The sequence below is a fragment of the Poeciliopsis prolifica genome, unplaced genomic scaffold (genome assembly GCF_027474105.1).
Source record: "Poeciliopsis prolifica strain line A6 unplaced genomic scaffold, Auburn_PproV2 SCAFFOLD104, whole genome shotgun sequence".
Taxonomy (NCBI): Eukaryota; Metazoa; Chordata; class Actinopteri; order Cyprinodontiformes; family Poeciliidae; genus Poeciliopsis; species Poeciliopsis prolifica.
In genome coordinates, this window is record NW_026562479.1 from 147,567 (window position 1) to 170,875 (window position 23,309).

The window sequence follows — 23,309 nt, forward strand, 5'->3', positions numbered from 1 at the left end:
AAAAGCAGTCAAGTACAAGGTATTTTAATAGAAAGCAGTCAAGTACAAGGTATTTTAATAAAAGCAGTGCAGTACAAGGTATTTTAATAGAAAGCAGTCAAGTACAAGGTATTTTAATAGAAAGCAGTCAAGTACAAGGTATTTTAATAGAAAGCAGTCAAGTACAAGGTATTTTAATAGAAAGCAGTCAAGTACAAGGTATTTTAATAAAAAGCAGTCAGGTGCAAGGTATTTTAATAGAAAGCAGTCAAGTACAAGGTATTTTAATAAAAAGCAGTCAAGTACAAGGTATTTTAATAGAAAGGTCACAAGTAGTGGCACAATAAAAGCTGTTCTTCTTTATAAAATCCAGTGCTCCATAAAAGTCACCAGTTGAAGGCCACAGGTTGGTCTCCGCTTGTTATCGTGTTCGTGGAGGTGACCTATGTGCAGCGCACACTCTCGTTGTCCACAGCCGGCTGCACAAGACTTCCAACGCCGCTCACTCCTCGGTGTGTTACGCCCCCTTCCGTTCCGGTACACCTAAAAGAAAACACAGGAAAGCGCCAGCATCCCCGCACCAGAACTCCGTCGAAAGATGTCCTCCCTGCCAGTACTCTGCAGGATCGGTTCAATCGGAATGGAACTTTTACTTACAACCTCTGCCCTGATTCTCTGTACTGGGCCGTGTGTCCAACTCTTGATCGCTTGTGCGGGAAAAGCGGGCTCCGTCTGCTCCCCACAGCGTGTCAGTTCCCGTGGCTGCAGAACCAGTTCTCCCCTCCTCTTCCCATCCAGGCTCCTTTTATTTTGGCTCTAATCAGCCTCTGCTGACACCTGTCCGGGTGGCCAATTAGTGCGCCCCTCCTCCAGAGACAACCACCTTCAGTCCAGGGTGTTTGGATTGTCAAAGGGGAAAAGAAAAGCAACAACCCAAAAACAATATACATGCAAAGCAAACCATAAAGCAATAATAATTAACCATAAAAGAAAACAATCATTTTTCCCTGTTCAACACATACATCAGCAGTTTAACGGTTATCTGATGCCAATATTTTATTTTTTTTTACCTGCAAGAGTCATCTACAGTAGAAGGAAGGACAGGGTCGGTTGGCAAGTTTTTTTGTCTGGCGGCTTTAACAAAAATAATTTCTTGCATTTGCAGATGATGGCCAGTAGTTGATAAGTGTATTTTATGATGCATTAGTGTCCACTTCAGTGGTCTGTGTTTACAACATAGAAAAATCCACGAGAAGCTCAAGAAAATGGCTTTTAGATAGTTGTACATTGTAGAGACCACTATGCATGAAAGGGTTAATATCAAAACTTTGTGTCCCCTGCTCAGATTCTTTGCATGATTGTGTAATTTCCCCGAACACCTACATTCTTGACTCAATGCAAAGCAACAGCGCATGTGGCAAACTGCCACACCATGCACATAAAATCATGTGATCTCCAATTCACAAGATCAGTGGTCCTCAACCCCCGGGCCCCAGACCAGTACCGGTCCATGGACCAATTGGTACTGGACCGCGCAAGAAATAATTAAATATTTTCATTTGATGTATTATTTGAGTCTGGAGAATCTTTTATTTTGAAAATCCTTTAAGGGGGTTCTCTCGGTTATATCTTGCATGCCAACATTGAGCCCACAAGCAGCAAATGAGTAAGAAACAGATCAGATGTCCTTCGAAAGGTTCTTTACAAAGGGGAAAGGCCCAGAGAAGAGACAGGAGAATGGATTTATCACAGTAGGTGGTTACCGTGATAAATCACCATATCAAGCCCGCTCTGCATGATATGGCTCGTTCATGAGGCAATTGAGCTTCAAACTACTTCGCCAGTAGAGACCATATGTATGTTTTTTTTTTTTTTTTTTTTTTTTAAAGCCCAACAGGTTCAATTGGTTTGTGTGTTCAGGGTTAGGGTTAGGTTAGGGTTAGGCAGGAGCAACACACCACACGAACCAATTCCTCTCACAAACATCCTGATTCCAGAAGAAAATCCAGTAAAACCCCCAACATACCATACATGAATACCATACACGGATGAAGATGTAGAAGCAGCATTGATAGTTTTTGGACTCATTTTAAGCGATAAAAGACAAAACAAAAAGAAAAGGCATTTGATAAAAGGCGGCGGGAGCAGACGCTCCATTTGCTGCACTATGATTTGGTGGCGAGTTATGTTTTTTCATAGTTAACATTTTTAACTGAATAAACATAAACACATATAATAAACATATAAAAATGACTTTATTGATATGGCAACAGATCCAAAATCTGTGTAATTCCTTAGACACTGAGAGTAAAGGACGTGTGAAAACTATGAATTTAACAAAAAAATACTTATCTGTAAAAATTATACAAATACAAAAATGACAGCTACAGTTTACAATTCCTTTTTCCTTCTTTCCAACTATACAGAGTTTACACTGTATTGCGGCGTGTCTAAATAATCTGTTAATTGAGCAATCTGTCAATAGAATTTTCTTTTACAACATATGCCCAACAGGAAGTAAGCCTTTCAAAATAAAACTAAACTTCCCAATAAAAATTGTCTGAACAAATAGTCTTCTCATCTAAGTGTGATAAAATAAAATAAAACAAAGCATCATACAAATTACTGAAATATTTTATATTTATGGCTCTAACAATAGTAATAAACTTTCTGATTGGCAACCTGTCACATTCAACAGGCTGCATTATCGCTCCCACTCAGGGAAAACCCCACAGGCTGCGATCATCGGACCAAGACAATGTTGAATATGCCTGATTAAAAAATCGGGCATACTCAACTCATCACTCACTGCAGGACGTTGTAAGATTGTCGTGAAGAGAAAAATAAAAAAAAATAAAAAAAACACTAGCATGCCCCTCCCTCCGGTCTGCAGCAATATTGCCAAGTATTTTGTTGCTCTTCCATGGAAAAATGCAGCATCCATAACAACATCAAAACACAAAACACTACATCACTGCCAAAACACATAAAAAACTCTCAATACGACATAGAATTTTTGAAAACTAAACACCTGACAAATGAATCATAGGAAGGCCATTAGTCGGTGTAATGCTGAACTGATGCAGTGAAGCTATCAGTAGCAGGAGCGTGGAATTACGCCAAGAAGCTAACAGCTGTAGAGTTAGTATTTCTGTTAGCTGAAACTCTCTACAGCTAACAGAATCAATCAATGTATCAATGGATACAAGTGGTTGTATCATAATTGTTGCAGCCATTCATGTTTTACTGATACACATCTCATTTTTTAGCAAGTAGCTCAAAGTCTAAACTGGTATTGTTGTGTACCTAAGAAGTAAAGTTTACCTTCAAGCAAACGGCCCCCAAAAGAATCGCAGCACCCCCTTTTTCCACATTTTTATGCCAGCGCCCCCTGCTGTTCTCTGAACGCCACTTATTTTTACATCAAAACAATTTCCTAGCTTATGGACTTGTTTACTAATGAATGTGATTCTGATTATGTTCATCTCCAAAATGCATTCACTGTCAGTAAAATGGAAAAAAACTCATTTGACATCTTGGTTCTCTTCTTTCCACTAGGTCATGTATGAAACGTGGTTGGCAACGCTCAATGGTCATCATGTCTGCTCCTCAAACTTCAGCTTCAAAGGGTAAAGTGATGCTAAAAGAATATGTTGGACAGTACATTGAAACTGAACACATCTTTCGGTGGATGACCTCCCACCTGGCTCGTCGAATCAAAACTGTACGTCAGTCTGCCCAACTAGTTGAGGAGTGGCACGCTGACCCAGCTCATCCAATCAAGATGTTTCTGTTCACCCATCTGGCCCAACCTCCTGCCTTCTTCTCCTCACTGTCTGTTAAGTTCACTGGCAGAATCAAGTTTATTTTTGTGGATGTACATCACTGGGACAACCGGAGCACCCTCTTAGATATTGGTGTGACACAGAGCCCTTCTTACATACTTAAGATGCCAGAGGGTATCTATCACTATGGTAACAGGTAACATTAAGCATGGACAAAATTTACTATAATTTGTGAAAGAGACAATTGTAAATTGTCTTTTGTCTTTCATGCTACTTTTTCTATGCTGCTTTCTTTAATGTTGTAACTGCACTTCTTTTTAACTTTTTTTTTTCATCTTTCTTCCTGAAGTACTGGGGAGTTTCTGTCTCTTGCTGCCATGGATACATTCCTGCGTTCAGTCCAGCCAGAAGTCAATGACCTGTTCATCCTCAGCCTGGTACTCATAAATTTGCTGGCCTGGATGGACTTCTTCATTACACAGGTCACTTATTATGTTTTAATCAGGCACTTTGATGACCAGGGGCAAAGAGCAAAACGTGAAGTTGTATTGTTCTCTATGAAGTTGGTTTAAAAATGTTGGTTTTACCAGGCTGTATTGTAAACGAGAACCAGTTCTTATTCACAGCATAATCCAGTTGTATTGATGTGGTCCAGTTTATAGAAGGTGTCATCTCAAGGCATTATACAAAATAAGATGGCTTCAATTCAATTCCACATACATTCCAATTGATACATGTGGCCTGTATTTGTGTGGTCTGGTTTTGTGCGACAAACACGATGTGCGTTAGACATGTGGTCATACTCTTGCGTAATGTGCATGACCCACTAAGACAGCAATTTTTTTTTTTTTTTTTTACAAATTACGCTGAATCATGAAGACATGAAAGCAAAGCCTACCCCCAGGGCCGGCTCAAGGCACACGCAAACTAAGCAGCCGCTTAGGGCCTCAGTGCAGCTGATTTTTCTATTTTTAGTAATAATTTGTATGCCATTTAATATGAAAAGCATACAAATCACTTTTAAAACAAGTGATTTGTTTTTACAAGAATATATATTTGATAACGTATGCAGAAATTATTTTTTTGATGAAAAAAAAAATTGCTCTTGGGGGCCCCTGGTGGCTGTGATAAGTAGCGCATACTTCACCAGTAACATGAGCTGCAACATACAGTGCACACATCAGAAGTTAAGTAAGCAAAAAAATGTCTCAAAGAAGGACTTATCGTTCAAGGAGGAAGAAAAGAGGAAGAATAAAAAAAAGCCAAGATAAAGTTTTGTTTTAATGAGCCCAGGTAATATAATGTAAAATATTTGTAAAGCTGCTAATAGAAAATTTGCTTTATAGTGACTTGGAACAGTCCAGTTCAACAGCCAAACATTTATGCTAGGGTCTTTGTGTTTGTGAGAAACTGAGTTTAAACTTTAAATGAGTTGATTCTGTGTGTTTCTGAGGTATTTTTTGGCTTCTAAACGCCATGTTTGATAATGTTTGATAAGAATAATTAAAACATCTCAATGTTTGCTATTGTCTAGCAAAATGTTTTTACGTCAGGCTCCATAGCTGCGACATCAGTGAGTAACTCTATGCTAGGGTTGGTTGTTTGCTGCTCAGCATAATTATTTTGTGGCTAAAACAAACATTATTTGTACATCAACTTCTAAGTAAGGTGAAACTTCTGTTGAAATCATTTAAAGGCACAGAATTCTGGTACCGGTCCACATACTCAGGGGAGAAAGACTCACCTGATATAATTTACATTTTCAGCTATTGAAGTAATGCTGAAGGTAAATTTATTTAATCAAAAAATGTCATCAATATGTGTGTAGAGCTGCACTCAATGCAGTTTTCTAGCCGATCCCTGGTTACCGATCATTAAAAACCCTGACTTGCCAATTTTGATTTTGGCTGATATAAACATTTTTTTTTGTCTGAAATGTTCCTAAATATAGCAAGAAAGTTACTGAGTTGGCAACAGTGGGGTGAATATTGTTAACTGTAAATACTCAGACCTTACCTGGTGGGTCAGTCAAACTTCTCACTGTGCAGCAGAAGAGGAAAGAGGCTGATTTTTAACCCTTTGCTGACAAAGTTCAGGTTAGGGGATAAAATGAGCTTCATGTGTAAGTATCGGCCAATATGATCCCCCAAAATGAAGTAAATCGGCACCCAGAAATCGACTGGTTGATAAATCAGTTGGCCAATAAATGTATCCTGTATTATATATGTATACAATGTGAACAGCACTGCCAGAGATGCAATAAGTTCATAGCAGGTGTGAATGATCTAATGATTGGACTGCTGATTAGCAGAAATAGAAGGCCCCAAAACCAAATTTTGCTTGGGGCCTGTTATGTTTGGTAGGTAGGACGAGGTAGAATCTCAGTAGACAAATCACTATTAACAGCTTTTATTCATAACTTGCTAAGCAGTACAATAACATAAGCTTTTCCGCCATCTTATCTCTTCTTCTACTCTTTCTCTCTCTCTGCTCTCGATCCTATTCTGGAACGCCACCTAGTGGTAGACACAACAGGGCCCCAGGGAGCCTTGGGCCGGCCCTGCATACCCCTAAGATCCACTGGAAGAAAAGGATGAGGTTCAGGTGGCGTGTCTGAGACAGCCAGAGGAGGAGAAAGTGAAGCAACAATGTTTGCTTAATTTCTATTCTTTTAGCAAATATTTTGACTAGATTTAACTGTTTAACCTTCATGCAGTCTTAATGCAATGCTCAGAAAGAGCATGGTAGATTACCTGGTTGTCCAAACACACGTCAGCTCTTCAGTATGTGAAAACTCAAAAAAGTTCATAAACCAGCGACCCTGCCAGAACCATGCACACAGTAAAGAGTTCAGGTTAAATCCAAATGACCGCTCTTAGAACTACGGAAAGGTATAAACTCATCGTTCATTTTTAGCTTACAGGAAAAGAGCCAAGCAGCCAAATAAATACAAGTAAACCAACCAGTAACATTTAGGCTTAGGCTGGACATGTGCCCACCTCCACAGACTCAGACAGATTTGGGCTACAAGATGTTTTGTCACAAAAGATCTTTTTTTCCTCCACAGTTTAGTTGCTAGTAAAGAGGGTTAAATTATCCAAAGAAAATCCAAAATCTATTCATTTTTTGTTTTTAGAGGAAAATCTCAGGGTACACACAGTACGTACAGCTGCAGGCGCTGTGGTCTGTTGGATTTGTCATAATAACAATTAGCCATATCTTCCATGGTAAATTATTACTGATAACTATTGTGAGTGGTCCTTAATATTAATATTGATCAAGCAGCATGTAAACATTTATATGGTAATGCATTATTGTTATAAAGGTTGAATCAAGAAAATGTATCAAACAAGTAGCCCTTTATGTTACTCTGTACCCATGAAGTCTCACCAGGTTGAGACTGAAGTAGCTTCCAGTCTCAACCAGGAGTCACCAGGTTGGTGACTCCTGGTCTAAAGTAGAACAAGAGTGAGTAGGTGAATGCTTTGAGAAAAGTCAAAATTTTCAATACTAAGATAATATTAAAGACTACATTTAGGCTATCACTGTCAACATGAATATTAAATATCCATTTTATTGATCTTATCAGTATTTAACAGTAAATCAGATAAAATATCTCTGATATGACCAAAAATTGAGAGTAAGAGAAGGTGGAGTTACAAAACAAATAAGTGTTCAATAAAACTGTAGCTGTAGGATTAATTACTAAATTTAAAAGAAAGGTCCTCACCGTGTACTTTGAGAAATGTGAAAATGTAAGTAATTAGAAGGGGTTGACTAATTTATAGCAACCTAATCCTACTGCCGCAGCCATGTTTTTGTGAGACAAAATAAATGTATCTGATCATCACAGACTACCAGTCTTTGAAGAGAGAGGTTTTATGTTTAGCAAACCACATTTAATTGTTTTTTTGTTTTTTTTGTTCAATTAGGCTACGTTCACATAGTAGGCAAATGCAAGCCAAACCACTTTTTTTTTGTCACACGTATCCGCCTTTTTCACGCCAGATAGCTGAATGACCCAGTTAAAAATTTTTATACCCATCTGTGTCACTTCCATATGTGGTACTAATTAGAATACATATTCAGTTGTTTTCAAAGTGTTTGTATTTTAGAAATGCCCCAAGTCAAATGTAAGAGTTTTATAAATATATAAACTCAAAATATATTTTAAGTAATTACTGATCTTCATATCGACATTGATAACATTGTGGTATGGCCATTTGTAAGAGGTTTGACAGTCCTTAGAATGTGATGGGGGTCAGGTTGAGGAATTTGATTTTGACCAAGTTGGCTTCTCATAGGTGGTTAGGGACAGTCTGAGATGTGATGCGTCTATTGTACAGACCAATAGTATCATCAGCTGTGTGTGCCACTGGTCTTAGCCGATCCCGCAGATGGACGAGCCAAATGTGTCTTTCTGGTGCTGGAGTGGTCACACGCTGTGTGACATCGATGTTCTTGTGCTCATGTGGGTCACTTTGGAGATGTCAGGTTTAATTAATTGTATGAACAACCAGGCAAAAAAAGAGCTTTCGGCAATAAATAGAGAGGGTCCGTTTTAGAGCTACACGGGAACGAGCTAGGATGAAGGTGAGCTGAACCTGACCGCCGCACTCTTCAGTCCTCATATAAGCTACAGCTTTATAGACTTTCTAAGATGCATCTGCAAAGATGTGCTCTTTGTGGATGTCCAAGGAGCATCCAGGGTAGGAGCATAGGCACATGGCAAGATAAGCTGAGGTAGAAACTTAAGCTCCGCCCCTGTCATTCCAAGCTTGAAGGAGTGTGGATGGCAGGTTTGTGTCATCCCAACCATGTGTATCCCACAACTGCCTAAGGAGGAGCTTGGCCCAAGTAATGAAAGGTAACAAATAGCCTAAGGGGGTCATACTGTGACGCTAGAACGCTATAGATGTTTCGAAGAGTTGGCCACAGGTCTGTGCTTATGGCCCAAGAAATCTGTATTCAAGTCCCAACTGAGCCCCAGTGTTGTCTCTGAAGAGTTGGATTTGTCTTCCGCCATCCACAGATCCAGACTTTGCAATCTCGCTTCAGGAGCCAAATGACTCGTAACACTGGGGTCATTGCAAGCCCACTGACGTAACTCGAAGCCTGCTGATTTCAGCAGTTCTCTCAGTCGGTCTACAAGGATTTGGAATTCTTAAGGTGAACCAACAATCTGCAGACAGTTGTCTATGTAGAAACACTTCTCACTGGAGAATCTTAGGTTGTCATCAGGCTGGGTGTGCAACATGACGCTGTAGAGCAAATGTTGCACAGCAAGGGCTTGAGGTTGTCCCAAAGGGCGGGATCTGCCACTCAAAGATTTTAGGAGGTTCATCCACCTTCATATCCCGCTAAAGGAACTTTAACAGAGGGTGATCCTCCGAGAGGAGAAGTACTTGATGTAACATCCCCTTGATATCGCCACTCAGTTATGGGATATTCATGGAAGCTAATTAGAACTCCCAGCAAAGGGGCTCCAAGTGTGGGGCCAGGCAGCAGAAACTGATTCAGGGACTGTCCAAGGTATTTATGAAAGCAGTTGAAAACCAGAGGATTCTTTCCATTATGACTGACAAGATGATGGGGAATGTACCAGCTCTCCTTTGATGAGGTGTTAGGTGTTATTTCTTTCACTGCTCCAGAATGAATCAGCTTCTGCATATCTTCTCTGTAGGCATCAGCCTGATGAGAATTCTTTAGAAGGTGTCTCTCTGTGCTTCGAAGCATGGCCATGACAGATTCCTTTGGTGCATTCAGTTGTGGCATCTGGGTATGGCGGAAGAGAGGTGTGCACGCCATCCACTATTATGCAAACCATTTTAACTTTGAGCAGAGTCACGGCTTGAAGATCCTGCTTTGACCGGGTCACTTCCTTTTCAGATGTGAAAGGTATTGCATCCATCTGCCAGAGCTGCTCTACATGCTTAAATAACTCATCTGATTGAGAGGATGTGTATAAGCATAGGGCAGGCTGGGTTGGCCGCCCCATCAAAAGACTTGGCCCCTGAAGGGTCCATCCCAGCCGAGTATGGACAGCTGCTGGACTGCCAGGTGGGCCAAGCCGAACCTGTTCTATGGGAGTTATCAGATGTGGCTAGTCTGAACCAACAAGGAGCAGTGTGGAACTAACGCCAGCACTGGGATTCCTTGCAGGTGTTTATGCTTCCTCCCCAGCTGATCAAGAAGGTATGTATGATGAGCTAAGTTGAAAATGTATATACATCTTTTGATGACAGCTGTAGAAGCCTAAATTCAGTTTCTGGGGACATCTTGTGGATTTGCATATCAAATTGTAATCTGAATTGGTAAGGCAACTTTCTTCCTTTGTGGAGACACCCATGTTGTTTCTTTCGGTTCTGACATTTATCATGAAGAGCCAGCAGGTGTTTTCCTTGGCAATGGCTGCAGGGTTTCTTCAGTGTGCACTGAGCAGCTAGATGATTTCATGCACAACGCCAGCACCATTTGTTGACTTGAATCCAGTTCTTTATTTCTTCTTTGGAGAGCTTTACGACTCTCACATTGACTGAAATAATGTTCTTTGCTCTCACAGTAGGCACAATAGGCTTTGCTCTTAGTCTTCCCTCGAGCTCAACTCTCTTTTGGTGACAGGGAAGTGTGTTCTGAGGGTCCTTTCACATTATGTGGCACTGCTACAGTCTGTTTGAAGGGACGGGCATCCGCCTTTCTGTAGGTCTGTTCTCGGCTACTCTTCCCACCATCTTGGCTCTCGAACCCTTGACAACGTAACCCATGACGAAGTCTTTCAGATAAGTAGTCGGTGGTGCCAGGCTGTTTGAACTGATGGCGACAAAACTCAGCTCTTTGCTCTGGAGAGAGCTTGCCTGTCAGACAGGCAACATGAGAGCCACAATTCAGTTTTACTTCTCCCTCAAGTCCTAATGTTTGCAACAGACCAAGTGATTGCACCTGGAGAAAAAACCTTTGGAAGGCTACTATATCACATCTTATTTCTGGGCTATCTAGGACACTTGCTATTTTCATTAAGGCAAGCTAATGAGGTTGTCCAAATTTATCATGGAGGGCAGTCATAATATCAGTATAGCCGAGCTTCATCAAACTTAAGGTGGTCCACAAGTATTTGGTACTTAAATAGCTCAGTAGCGTTAGGAGGGAGTATGTTCTCCAGGGCCATTCGGAGCCTGGCAAACTCAGAAGGATCTGAATGAATGAACCTTGGGATTGTTGGTTTGGGCCCCCAATATACTAACTCAGATGAAAGAGGTGGAGCTGTGAGCCATAATCCAAATACTGTTCTTCAACCTTTAGTTTGTGCAGATCCTCTCCAGGTTCAGGCCACAAAGGTGGATCAGGCCATTCCTCCTCATCTTGTGTTAGTGGTGGGGTTGTACACCCTTTCTGAGCTGCTCATGAGGGGCTGATGAATGTCATATTTTGAGGCAGTCAGCTGAACCATATGCTTCCTCAGTGAGTGAGCAGCTTCAATAAGTGCTTTGATATCATTCCTCACTTCATTAAGTTCTCTCAGGGCCTACTGTAGAACTTCCTGGGATTGAAGTAGCTTCTCTCTTTCTACTGCAAAGCTCTGAATCCTGTATGAGGGGTATGGAGGACTCCAACAGGCTGAAGGGGGAAAATTCAAGTATGAGATCCCTAAAATTCCTCCCTTGTTTACTTCTCTCCAGCTGAGTAGGTCACATCACTATCACTGTAGAGAGGTGGTGTACTGCTATACTGAGGTTGGTGTTCAACATGTCTTGGGGGAGGCAACGGGGTTTCCCAACATGGAATAGAACGATGTGTGTACTCAACTTCAAAGACATGGAATTGGCTTGGTTGGTGTGACTGCTGTTTAGGTCTCAAATCAAGGAATGTCATTCTGTCTGGCTCCATCCTGATAACTGCATCTGGCTTGAATGACCAGTGCTAATTAGGTTTAGGTTCGTAGGTATTTGCAGCATACAGGATGGTGTATCGGTCAGGATACAGGAAGGACATGAGACCGAAACTTTATCTTTAGATGTGAGCTGGTTTATTTGTCTTGATACTCAGTGTTGTCAGCAGTCTGTAACAACGAATAAATTCCCATTAGGCTAGTATATTACAGCAATAGAGGTTCAACTAATACAAACTCAAACAAAATATATCTAAAAAGAAATAAACTTAACCATCCACCTTTGCATGTAAATCTACAACATACACAAATAACTATTCACGTAAAGGTTTCATCTCAGTGAAAAAAAAAAAACACCAACACAGACAACCCTTTGGCTCAGTTTAACATCAGAGGCACTTTGGCGCCATCATATGGCCAGGTAAAACCCCTATACTGTAGCGGCCGCTGGCAGCGGATGCCCTTAATAATTTACTTTGCCAGCAACTTAACACTCGGAGCATCACTTCTCAGGAATCCACCGGGAATGCGGTCTCACATGCGAAGAATGCAGCAAACTGACCCGGAAGTATATTAAAGTGCTCTCATGAGTGGTAGCGCAGCACATAACTCAGGCTTACATCACTTCCTAGGATACTCTAAACCAATATTACAAAATAAAATACAGAATGTCAGCGCCTTTTATACAAGTGGTTAAAGGGGATGGCCAGAACAAGGACAACACACGGTTTCCAACTTAGCGACTCCGTCAATGCACACAATTCCAACTCCTGACTGAACTTGCATGTTTGAGAGCTGGTTTTGTACCCGAATGCAGGGGTGTGACATAGGTATCGACCAACATATACAGTGTATAATCAACACAAAAATTCAACTGCAGCAGCCTTACTTTAACCCAAAGAGAGCAGAAGTAAGACAGTTTTAGGCCAAATAATGGAAAATAAGCAAGTTTTACATGGAAATGTCACAATTTTCTCAGTGACGATAGATGGCACCCTGAAGGCCAAATTTAGATAGCTTATTTGCACAAAAGTTGATATGGGGTTTACATACATTTTAAAGAAGTATTAGTCTATGTAGTGAGTCCTCTCCAAGCTATATACAAAGGTCACCTTGTTTAGCTGAAACTGTGATATATTCATAAAAAAGAATGGTACCTTGTTTTTGTTCCTGTCATTAATTTTTATTTGTAATTCCTATTTATTTTCACTCACAGGGAGCAACAATCAAGCGATTTGTTGTTCTGATCAGAACACTTGGAACCTACAACTCCATATTGCTGGTGTCTTGGCTTCCTGTTTTGGTAGGAAATCATCTGACTCATATTTCAATATCATGTTAATCAATTAATGGGTTGAAACACTAAACTAAAAATAAGAAAGTAAATATACTGGCTTGCAAAAGTATTCATACCCCTTGAACTTTTCCATATTTTGTCACTTTACAACCACAAACATGTATATTGGAATTTAACGTGAAAGTCCAACATAGAGTGGTATAGAATTGTGAAGTAGAAAGAAACAGATAAACACGCTCATCTTGGCTGGCTTGAATCTGCCTTAGCATTCTCCTGGAGTAGTTGACCCAAGTGGCTCCTCCACGAAACAAAGCTTAATTCAAAACAAAGCGTGGTGTACAAAAATGTTCACACCACTTGGACAATACTTTGTGGTCTTGCTGCAATTACAGCTGTGAGTATTTTATGTTACTAGCTTTGCACATTGAGACTAAGGTTTTCTCCCATTCTTCTTTACCAAACAGCTTACGCTCAGTCACATTAGATGGAGAGAGTTTGTGAACAGCAGTTTTCAGAGCTTGCCACAGATTCTTGATTGGGTTTAGGTTTGGACTTTGACTGGACCATTCTAACACACCATTGTTTTAAACCATTCCATTGTAGCCCTGGCTTTGTGTTTAAGGTCATTGTCCTGCTGGAAGGAGGGCAGAGCAGAACTACAACAGTTTTACCTTAATTCTGCCCTTCCAAAGACCTTGCAGCATGAAGGTTGTTGTCCTTCCAGAAGAAAGAACAACGACCCTCAGTCTCAAGTCTTTTACAGACTGCAATAGGTTTTCTTCCAACATTGCCTTGTATTTGACTCCATCCATTCTCCTATCAGTTCTGAGCTTTTATTCTTGATGTCCCTGGTGCTGTTTTGAGGGTTTTTATTTTTATCTGTGTGCCAGGAGACCTGCTTGTGCCCCTCAACAGTAGTATTTAGCTAAATATAACAATTTAGCAAAATTAGTCTGGCAAAATGTATTTTTATTTGTCATTAAATACAAAGGTGACATTATTTAACATGTCTTTATGACAAATTGTCATTAACCTAGACAAATATGTCTGACAACTTGACATTAACCTATACAAAGTCTTTTTTTAATAAATTGTTATAAATAGGTTATAACAGGTATTAATTATCAAACTTTAAAAAGTTGTGTTTTTCTCTATTATTACATTACCTTGTCATTTCTTGTTAGTCCTACTTGTGAGTCATGATACCATTATAATTGCGGTATTGATATTTTCCTTACAGATTGGATCTAGGGATAGGTGATATTGCATAAAATTCATCTCAATATATAAACTCACCACTTTATGAATAGGTGGACAGCTATGCATTCATGCAAATGTTAAATCAGTCAATCAGGTGGCAGCAATTCAATGGATCATGTAGACATGGCCAAAACAATGTGCTGCAGTTCAAAGCAAGGATCAGAATGGAGAAGAAAGGTGATTTAAGTAACTTTGAACGTGGCATGGTTGGTGCCAGACAGGCTGTTCTCAATATTTCAGAAACTGCTGATCTACTGGGATTTTCACACACAACCACCTCTAAGCTTTGCAGAGACTGGTCAGAAAGCAGCGACAGAAACAATGGAGATGAGCATTTTGTTGCTGGAAAAACAGGAGTTATTTTGAGTTCCAGTTACCAAGTTCAATGATTATAAGCAACTTTGGGCTTGTTTTTTTTGTTGTTTTTTTTTTGTTTTTTAAGTAGTTTGCATTTTTAATGAGTCGCGGCTCGGAAATAAACAGACATAACCCCCAGAATTTGTCTGTCATGCAGTTAGTTTTAGTCAAGACTCATGATCCATCCCGCTGTGTTTTTGTTAATATCAACGTAATGTATTTGCTCTCAATGACGTCAAGCTTCGCGTTGCGCTCCAGAAAACTGCAAACATCGAGACTAATATGAAAAGCGCAATAAATGTGAAAACAGCCACGAATGTACAAGTCTGTAAAGTTGTGCGACTAAACGTCATTATAATTATTCATATTAAGATAAGTGTCACTAATCTGTGCAGCGGGATATCTGAGTTGTGGAACCGCTGGAGGAGCTCTGTGCGCTGCGCTCTGACAAAAAACGCAGGGCCTTGACATAGAACCTGGACGCTGGGACAGGAAGTGGAGGCGGAGGGGTCTAAGTCGTATTTATAGTTTTCCAGATAATACTGGAACACACACAAACGCGCACAAATTACTAAAGTTTTTTGTACTGTTGTAACCATTAAACAATCTCCCCTTTAGTTCAACCACATAAGTGGAGACACATTGTTGATGTAATCATTATGAAATAACTTGCAATTAAGTATTGACAAAGATCAATGTAATTTTCACAGGTGGCGGAGAGTTGTTGTAACTAAACAAAGTTACCTTTAGTATAACTTAGTTACTTTCCAAACCAAGTAATCAGATTAAAGTTACTTTTTCAAGAAGTAATCAGATTAGAGTTACTTTTTCAAAGTAACTATGCCATCACTGCAACTGAGGTATGCAGAAGAGCATCTCTGAACGCCCAAAACATAGAACCTTGAAGTGGATGGGCTGCAGCAGCAAAAAATCAAACCGGATGCCACCCCTGTCAGCTAACAGGAAACTGAGACGATAATTTGCACATGCTCACCAAAATTGGACAATAGAAGTTTGGAAAAATATTGCCTGGTCTGATGAGTCAATTTCTGCTGCAACATTTGGATGGTCTGAAGTCAGAATTTGGCATTAACAATATAAAGCCTTGTATCAGGCTGATGATGGAGGTGTAATGATGGGAGGGGAAGGGGGTATTTTCCTGACACACATTGGGCTCATAAATACCAATTGAGCATCTTGAGGGGAGACATTTTAAAACGAGCAGCAGCATAATCTCAGTGGTGAATACTTGGCTAAATCAAAGTTGAATACTATATCTCTATATAGAAACAATAAGTTTCATGCAATGGATGTCTGTGTCGAATCCTGCCTTTTCTTCTCATTGTTGTGCCTGTAACTTGTCGTCAGTAGTATTTCTGGTATTCAAGAACATGGTTTGTTTTAAGGTGGTAAAACTGCTTTTATTTTGTATCTTCCACACACTTTTCAGATTATATTACAAACTTAAGAGACTGGGTCATTTTACCCTCACAAGTTTTTTTACTCTGTGCATGGTCCAGTGTGATTGCACTGGGCGCTTTTACAAAGTTTTTTTTTTTTTTTGGTGGTTGTTTTGGAAAGACAGTCAGAACATAACCCCGCCCCTCGGCGCTTTCTCACTTTTGCCATGCTCCTGAGCATCGCGTTAAGACAGCGGGAGGATTGGAAACGGGGTCCATTGTACCTGACTTCCCCGTTTTTGCATCTGCCTCTTTAGCTAGCTGCTTCTTTAGCTAGCTCCTCCTTGCTAATGACCTAATTATTCTTCTCGCTTGCTCTCTATGACGGGCGGTTATGTCGTCGACTCAGTGATTCTTGAAATAAGGGATGAAATAGGTTCCAATAATAAAAAAAGAAATTTAATTATTCCTCAAGATTATGTATTCAAATATGACAAATAATAGTTTTGGGAATGTAAAGATGCTAAAGTGCTGGCTCCCATTTGAAATATTTTCTTTGAAAGTTACATTTATCATGGTCCTGACACAGAATTTTGTCAAGACTGTCTGACAAAAATAAATAGAAAATTATTTTGTAATCAGTGATATTTTCACTCAGGTTCACAGGCAAATGCTTCTCAAGAACAAAATAAATATTATTTAAAACAAAAAACAACATAAAGTCCATCTGACTGAGTTGACACAGAATTGACGGTGGTGACGAACTAGTGATTAAAAAGAAATATTAGATGCATGTGAAGTAATGCCATTCATGTAGAATACTTTAAAATGAATGAACTGCACACTTAGGTGAGATTTGACTGAAAGAGTCACACGGTCAGTTAAAAACTCTGAGGGTGTTGAGTTGTGACGGAATTGACAAAATGCCAAACCACTTCGATTTATATGACGTTATTCTGAAGAAGACCATATTGTGGCTCATCAGATCTGTGAAATATTTTCAATCCATCAGAATTAAGCATTTATTTCACAAAGTGTCATCAAAATTTTGAATGTAGTCTGTTATGGTGTTGACATCATGAGGTAGTGATGAACAACTTGAGAATAAAAGACAGAAAACACTAAAGAATAACAGAAGCTTACTAGAGCAGCCTAGCAAAGGGAGGAAGGATCCTGCAGTCCTCAGAGTTTCTGATGCCCCCAATAATGCCTGATTGTCTTTTATCTGATCTGATTGACAACAACATTGAACACTATTTCAATTGTGTTGTAAAATATAGAAATAAAAGAAAAAGGGAAAAAAATGTATATCTATATTTAAGCAGTGACGTTGGTCCCAAAGCTCTATTGGCCAGAAGCAGAAGAGCTGGACATAGAAGGCAAACCTGCTCATTAAAATAAAGATGCACATGGAAAAAGTAAGGAAAAAGACAAAAGAATGAGGGTTTGTATAAGGAATAAACAAAACATACTTTTCTTGACAAAATGCCTGTTTAAGGGAAACAAGAAAGAAAATGCATACATTTCTTGATGAAAATGTGTAAGGAAAAGAAAAATGTATATACAGCTTTTGATGACAGCTGTAGAAGCCTAAATTCAGTTTCTGGGGACATCTTGTGGATTTGCATATCCAATTGTAGTTGAAGATTTAGGGCAGGGGTGTCAACATCCAGTCCTCAAGGGCCGCTGTCCTGCAGGTTTTAGATGTGCCACAGGTACAAAACACTGGGATGAAATGGCTTCATTACGTCCTCCTTGTTCTCCAGAGCCTTGCTAATGACCTATTATTCTATTCAGCAGCAGAGGCACATCTAGAAGTTGCAGGACAGCGGCCCTCCAGGACTGCAGTTTGACATCTGTGATTTAGGGTGTGGCTAAAGATGGGGAGTTGGAGGAGCCACACAGTTTTTTGACCTCGTCTTTTCTTTCTCTTTCTTATTTACTCTTTATTAGTGTGGAATGTAACATTTTGTACTGATTTTATTTTTGAAGTAAACAGTTTAACGTATCAAGAGGATTCAGTCTGTTTTTCGTTTTTTTTTTTTTGTCGTCAAGTAAGATGACGGGGAAAGACGAAGAGCGTCAAGCTTATGGCTTCATTAATTAGGAACCTATAACAGCGAATGTATAAAGAAAAGGAAAACAAAATATATATTTTTGCTTTTATTTTTTGTCATCAGTTTTCCACTGTTGAACTTCGCCTCTTTTAAACGGTCTATTCCACCATCTTACGGAGCCCTCTAGGGGACATAGAGAATTGTTTTTCTTTTGTGTTTCCTCACAAAAAGTATTGGGTTCCCTCGCAGCAATCTACTGATGCAGCATAACTGAAAACTGTAGGCCTTTCTTACAGCGCCTCCGATGGATGCTTGGGCCGGCCTTGATTTAACTAAAGTAAAAAAAATCAGCCTAGAGAATCTGATAGTGAACTCCATGACCTGGGACTTTCAAAATCAATGTGTCTTTGGATCATGGACCTTCTCACCAACTGGCCTCAGGTGGTGAGACTAGGGTACCGAATATCACCCACCTCAGTCGATACAGGCGGTGTGCTTGGTCTGGTTCTTTATGGTCTGTTCACCCATGAATGTGTAACTATTCACTCCTCTAACAGGGTTTTAGAGTTTGTAGATACCACCACCATAATGAGTCTGATAATAATAATGATGAGACCCTGTACAGAGGAGATTCACCACCTATTTCAGTCACTGAACAACCTACTGATATAGTAGTGTTCACCTGCAAGACCCAGGAGGTCACATTGGATAGGACAGTTCACCCACTTATTACAATTCAAGGGAAGGTGGTGGAGTGCGTGTGTGGACAACATAAAATTCCTGGGCATCCACATCACCTCAGACCTGACCTGGTTACTGAACCAGGTCAGGTCTATTTTCTGGAAAGGAATGCACAACAAAGACTTCTCAAAAAACTAAAAAGGGCTGGACTGAGGGTTGCCTAAGAATTGAGACGTAGTCAACCTTAGACATATATTTATTTGTTTTATTATTTTATTTATCATTGAGGATACCACTGCAATTTTGATATGTTCCCAAAACATCAAAATTGTTTCTGCAAAATTTAGATAGTGACAAAATAATGACTAAAAATCTTGTTTTTATTCATTAGTTCCTTTCAGAAGACTACTGAAAGGAACTGGTTGCACTCAGAAAAAGGGGACAGAATACTTTTGCACATTGCATTTTCAGTTTTTATTTGTAAAAAATGTTTTGAAACATGTCTAATTTTCTCTCTACTTTAAATTTCTTTCGCATAAAATTTTAATAAAATATATGAATCTACGCTTGTAATGTGACAAAATATTTATACCCAATTGTATTAAAGGGGTATGAATACAATTGCAAGACAATGTATGTCCATAACATATTCCCAGTGTTATTCCTAGCTTGGTAAAAATCAGCCCCCTGTTCTATGCTTCTTACAGACCTTCTGGACCCTCAGTTAGGGTTAGGGTTAGAAACAATTGCTTGCTGAAGGCATGGACTCTGTTGAAGTTTTAAACAATCTGATTTTACCCAGTCTCTACTTTTGGCCTTGATGTAATGCACCAGCTTAATAAAGCTTACCAGAAACTGCTTGCCTGTAATCAACCCCATGAATAGGAGCTCTTTTGCCAGCAATAAAATATCTTATCCATTCCTCTTGCTTTGAGTTTAATTGTTCAATTTTTGGAAGCAAGGCCCACATAGACTACATGACCTCATTCCCTTAGTTCACTCCCAGTGTCAATTGCAACCCTATTTAACCAGATTATAATTATAAAACAGAGCATAAACTCAAAGTCAACATCCATCACAATTCCTGCTGTTCACTGATTCGCCCAGTTGAAATTCAGCCGGAGACATCGAGCTTAATGAGAAAACCGTCCTCCCTATGCAATAATATATAGAACTGCATAATTATTTATACAACTATGCAGTTCTATAAAGAATTGCATAGGAAGGCAATGGCACAGCTAACTTTTTCCACATTTGGTTCTAAGAATGTCTATGGTGCGTATCTGCAAAATTCAGATAAGCTGCCATGTCCTATCAGCGAATGTTGACATTTTGTGTAATCCTTCCACTCAAAATGTCACAGGGGAAAATTGGAACTATGGAAATGGCTTTTGCCAAGAATGTTTTCATGAATTCAGAATGGACGTTCTTATTCATTTTCAATAAGAAAGAACTCTCATCTGGCTCTTTTAAATTTTGCACACATACACTGTAGAGATTTTCAGAACAGGAGAAACCTGTCTGGGACCATGCGATGGTTTCTTCATCACCTTTCTCTGCACGACCTTTCCTCCTTTATTACTGTTTGATCAGTGACCAGATCTTGGAAATGTTGTGGTTTGTTTGTTAAAAAAAAAAAAGACATCAGACTGCTTTTGGAGATTTAGTGGTACCAAATGTCTTTTTTATTTTGATTTTATCCTTCCTCAACTTTTCTATTTTGATAGCAATCTCAAATAAGAGATTTTCTAAAGACAATTCCTTTGATTTTTGATTCTTGCTCTAAAATTGTTGGTATTTGTTTGCTTATTGTGTGTAGAATGCTGATGGAGAAGTTTGACTATTATTGCAATAAATAGATTTAAAAAATTTCAAACGAACTATGAATTCTTTCCAGATGGGCTGAAACTAACATGATTTTCAGATGCGTCCCAGATAGCGTGACATATGTTCAGAACAAAAATATATATTTTCAAAGATTTTTATTTTTAAATTGTTGTAGCAGAATGTAGTTTGTGCTTTAAAAACAGAAATAAACTTGACAATTGAGAGTACATTTTAAAAAAATTATCACGAGAGAACGGATTATTACTCTAGCCATGCAGTTTTTGTTGCACAAAAAGATCCCCACATCTATCTTAGGTACACCCACATTATTATAGAAAAAAAATGTCATTAATATTCACTAATCATCTTGTGAGAAATAGACTTATATTTAACCAAGTAAGGCATTTGGTCACAGTACCATGGGGTTTTTAAGAAAACTTGGGAATATTCACCCCAAAATAAAACAATAAAACAGTAAAGTGACGTCACAGGGCCCTTTAGAAGAGGTCGAGATCACCCAAGGTTTAGCTTCAGCTGCAATTTAACCCAACTGGTAAAAAAGCAGACCTATGTTACAAAATAGAAGGAAATAAAATACTGACTGATCCAAACATTTTGGTATAAAGGGGAAGTAAAGAGTTAGAAATTACTTTTAAAAATAGGCCAAACCACACTAACAACCAGTTCACTATTCATTTAAGTTACTAATGATTAATCATTACTTCAAGTAAAATAACACTCCTACCTCAAAGAAAAAAAAACATTTATGGCAGTTGAATATTTTTTCTCATGTTGATTGAAAGAGACAGTACTAATGCCTTATCATGACGTTCTGCCTGAATTGATGCTGCACAGCTTCTGTCCAGAGCAATAATAAACTATACATAGTACTTCTATTCAAAAGGCTCTTATTCCACACATTTTGGCCAGTAAAAGTCTGTGTTTTTTGCAACAGAAATACTCATCCAGGTATATATAATTGTATTACATTTTAATGTTATGAACCTTAAATTGAAGTGATAAATGAAATTGTCGCATAATCATAAAACTGTTTAGTTTATTGTTGACATGGTTTCAGAGAATAAGGAGACAGTTTATCTCATGTTAATGAGAAAAGTAAACATTCAGTGTGGTGAAAAACAAAAGATAGTCAAATATAGTTGATAGAAAAATAAAATACTGTTCCAACAGATATTTGATACACAATACTATAGGTTGTTCTAAGTCTACAAATGCAATAAAGTTGCTTCTAATTTCTACATTCCCTCTAAAGCAGCTTGCATTTACTGCACCTAATAAAGTGAATGCAGTTACAGACTGACTACTTATTGTAGTTTTGTTTAAATAGACAGGTACTTTTAAAAAGTCTCCTGGTAACTGTTGTTTTTGTATCTCCTCACAGGGTCTCATTCAACTCTCCTATCTGGACAAACTGTATTATTACAGTCTGAAGCTGATTCGTTATGCAGACACCACCACATTCGCAAGTTTAGTCAGGGCTGACTGGACCTTTTACTCATCCCATCCAGCTCTCTTTCTGTCCACCTACCTGGCTCATGGCCTGTTGATTGACTACGTTGAGAGGAAACGCCATTGTGGTACAAGGAACCAAGAGAACTCCACGACCAACCTCGAGTGGCTAGCCAGTTTGTGGGACTGGTACATTTCCTTTCTGCTTCACCCTATTACATTAGTGCAACAGTTCCCTTCTGATCTTTCAGAGTGGGAAGATGATCCCAGCTTTTTATTTGAGAGTTTGGCTTTCCCAGATCTCTGGCTTCACCCACTAGTAAATGTAGACTACTTAAAATATCTTCCAACCTGGAAAGTTAAAACTGTTTGCCATCAAGGCCAGTCTGTGTCTTGTTTCCATCAAGATGGTGAACAGGATAGACTGCAATCAAACATAAACTGCCAGAAAATCACAGATTCCTCACCTCCAAGCATAAACACACTTCCACACAGTAGTTTAAGGCAAATAGGATCTTTGTGCAATCAGGACAACAGGCTCAATATTTTGTGTAGGGACCAAAATATCAACAATAGTCAATTTGTAAAGTGTGTTTCTCTTTGCCCATCTTGCTGTTGCTGTAGAAATGAAAGCTTCCAAAAAATCGACAGATTTCTTGAGGATGGTAGCATCATTCCTGTAAGAGTTTCTGTTGCTCAGGTAACAGAAACTCCTGTGTGGCCCAATGACATGATTCCTTGTTCAGAGTGTGTGGTGTGCCTTGAGAACTTTGTGAATGAGGAGCTGCTCATGGGCCTGCCCTGTGGCCATGCCTTTCATCAGCAGTGCATTGTGGTATGGTTAGCAGGAGGTAAGCACTGGTGCCCACTATGTCGCTGGCCCAGCTACAAGAAGAAAAACATTGTAGTTGCACTAAGCACCGTCACTGAAAACACACTGCAGAACTGATTAATTGTTATAATCAAACTCTCCATCTTATTGAAGCTTATTTGACAATTGCCATGTTTTACGGTCACAATTAATCAAATTCAAGGTAGACTGGTGAAGCAATGAAAATACATTAACAATCCATAATCTTGGTTGTTTTCATTCCTAGTAATATACAGTCCAACAATCATCATAAGAGCTGATACAAGCAAGACCCAGGAACAGTGTTTTATGTATCAAGAGATCACCCTGCGTCACAAAGACAGGAAAAGTAGAAAGACAACTAGAATTAGTTGCTATCTGCTTGGATTTTAATGTGTATTCTGTATATTTATAAGGAAATCTGCTTCTGGCCAAAATAATAAAGATGAAATTTGTCAACA

The 23,309-nt window shown here is 39.1% G+C and overlaps 1 protein-coding gene across 5 annotated transcripts in view; it reads left to right on the forward strand.

Annotated features, from left to right (window-relative positions):
- The window catches only part of LOC129354138 (magnesium transporter protein 1-like), a 98,547-nt gene extending 75,238 nt beyond the window's left edge, over nt 1-23,309 (forward strand). For 2 of the 5 annotated variants that reach the window (XM_055023635.1, XM_055023636.1), the window contains 4 exons: nt 3,538-3,960; nt 4,114-4,246; nt 12,866-12,952; nt 21,931-23,309. In XM_055023635.1, coding sequence (XP_054879610.1) covers nt 3,538-3,960; nt 4,114-4,246; nt 12,866-12,952; nt 21,931-22,947 — 1,660 coding nt within the window. In that variant the 3' untranslated portion in view covers nt 22,948-23,309. The other 3 variants (XR_008605125.1, XM_055023637.1, XM_055023638.1) reach the window with 3 other exon arrangements.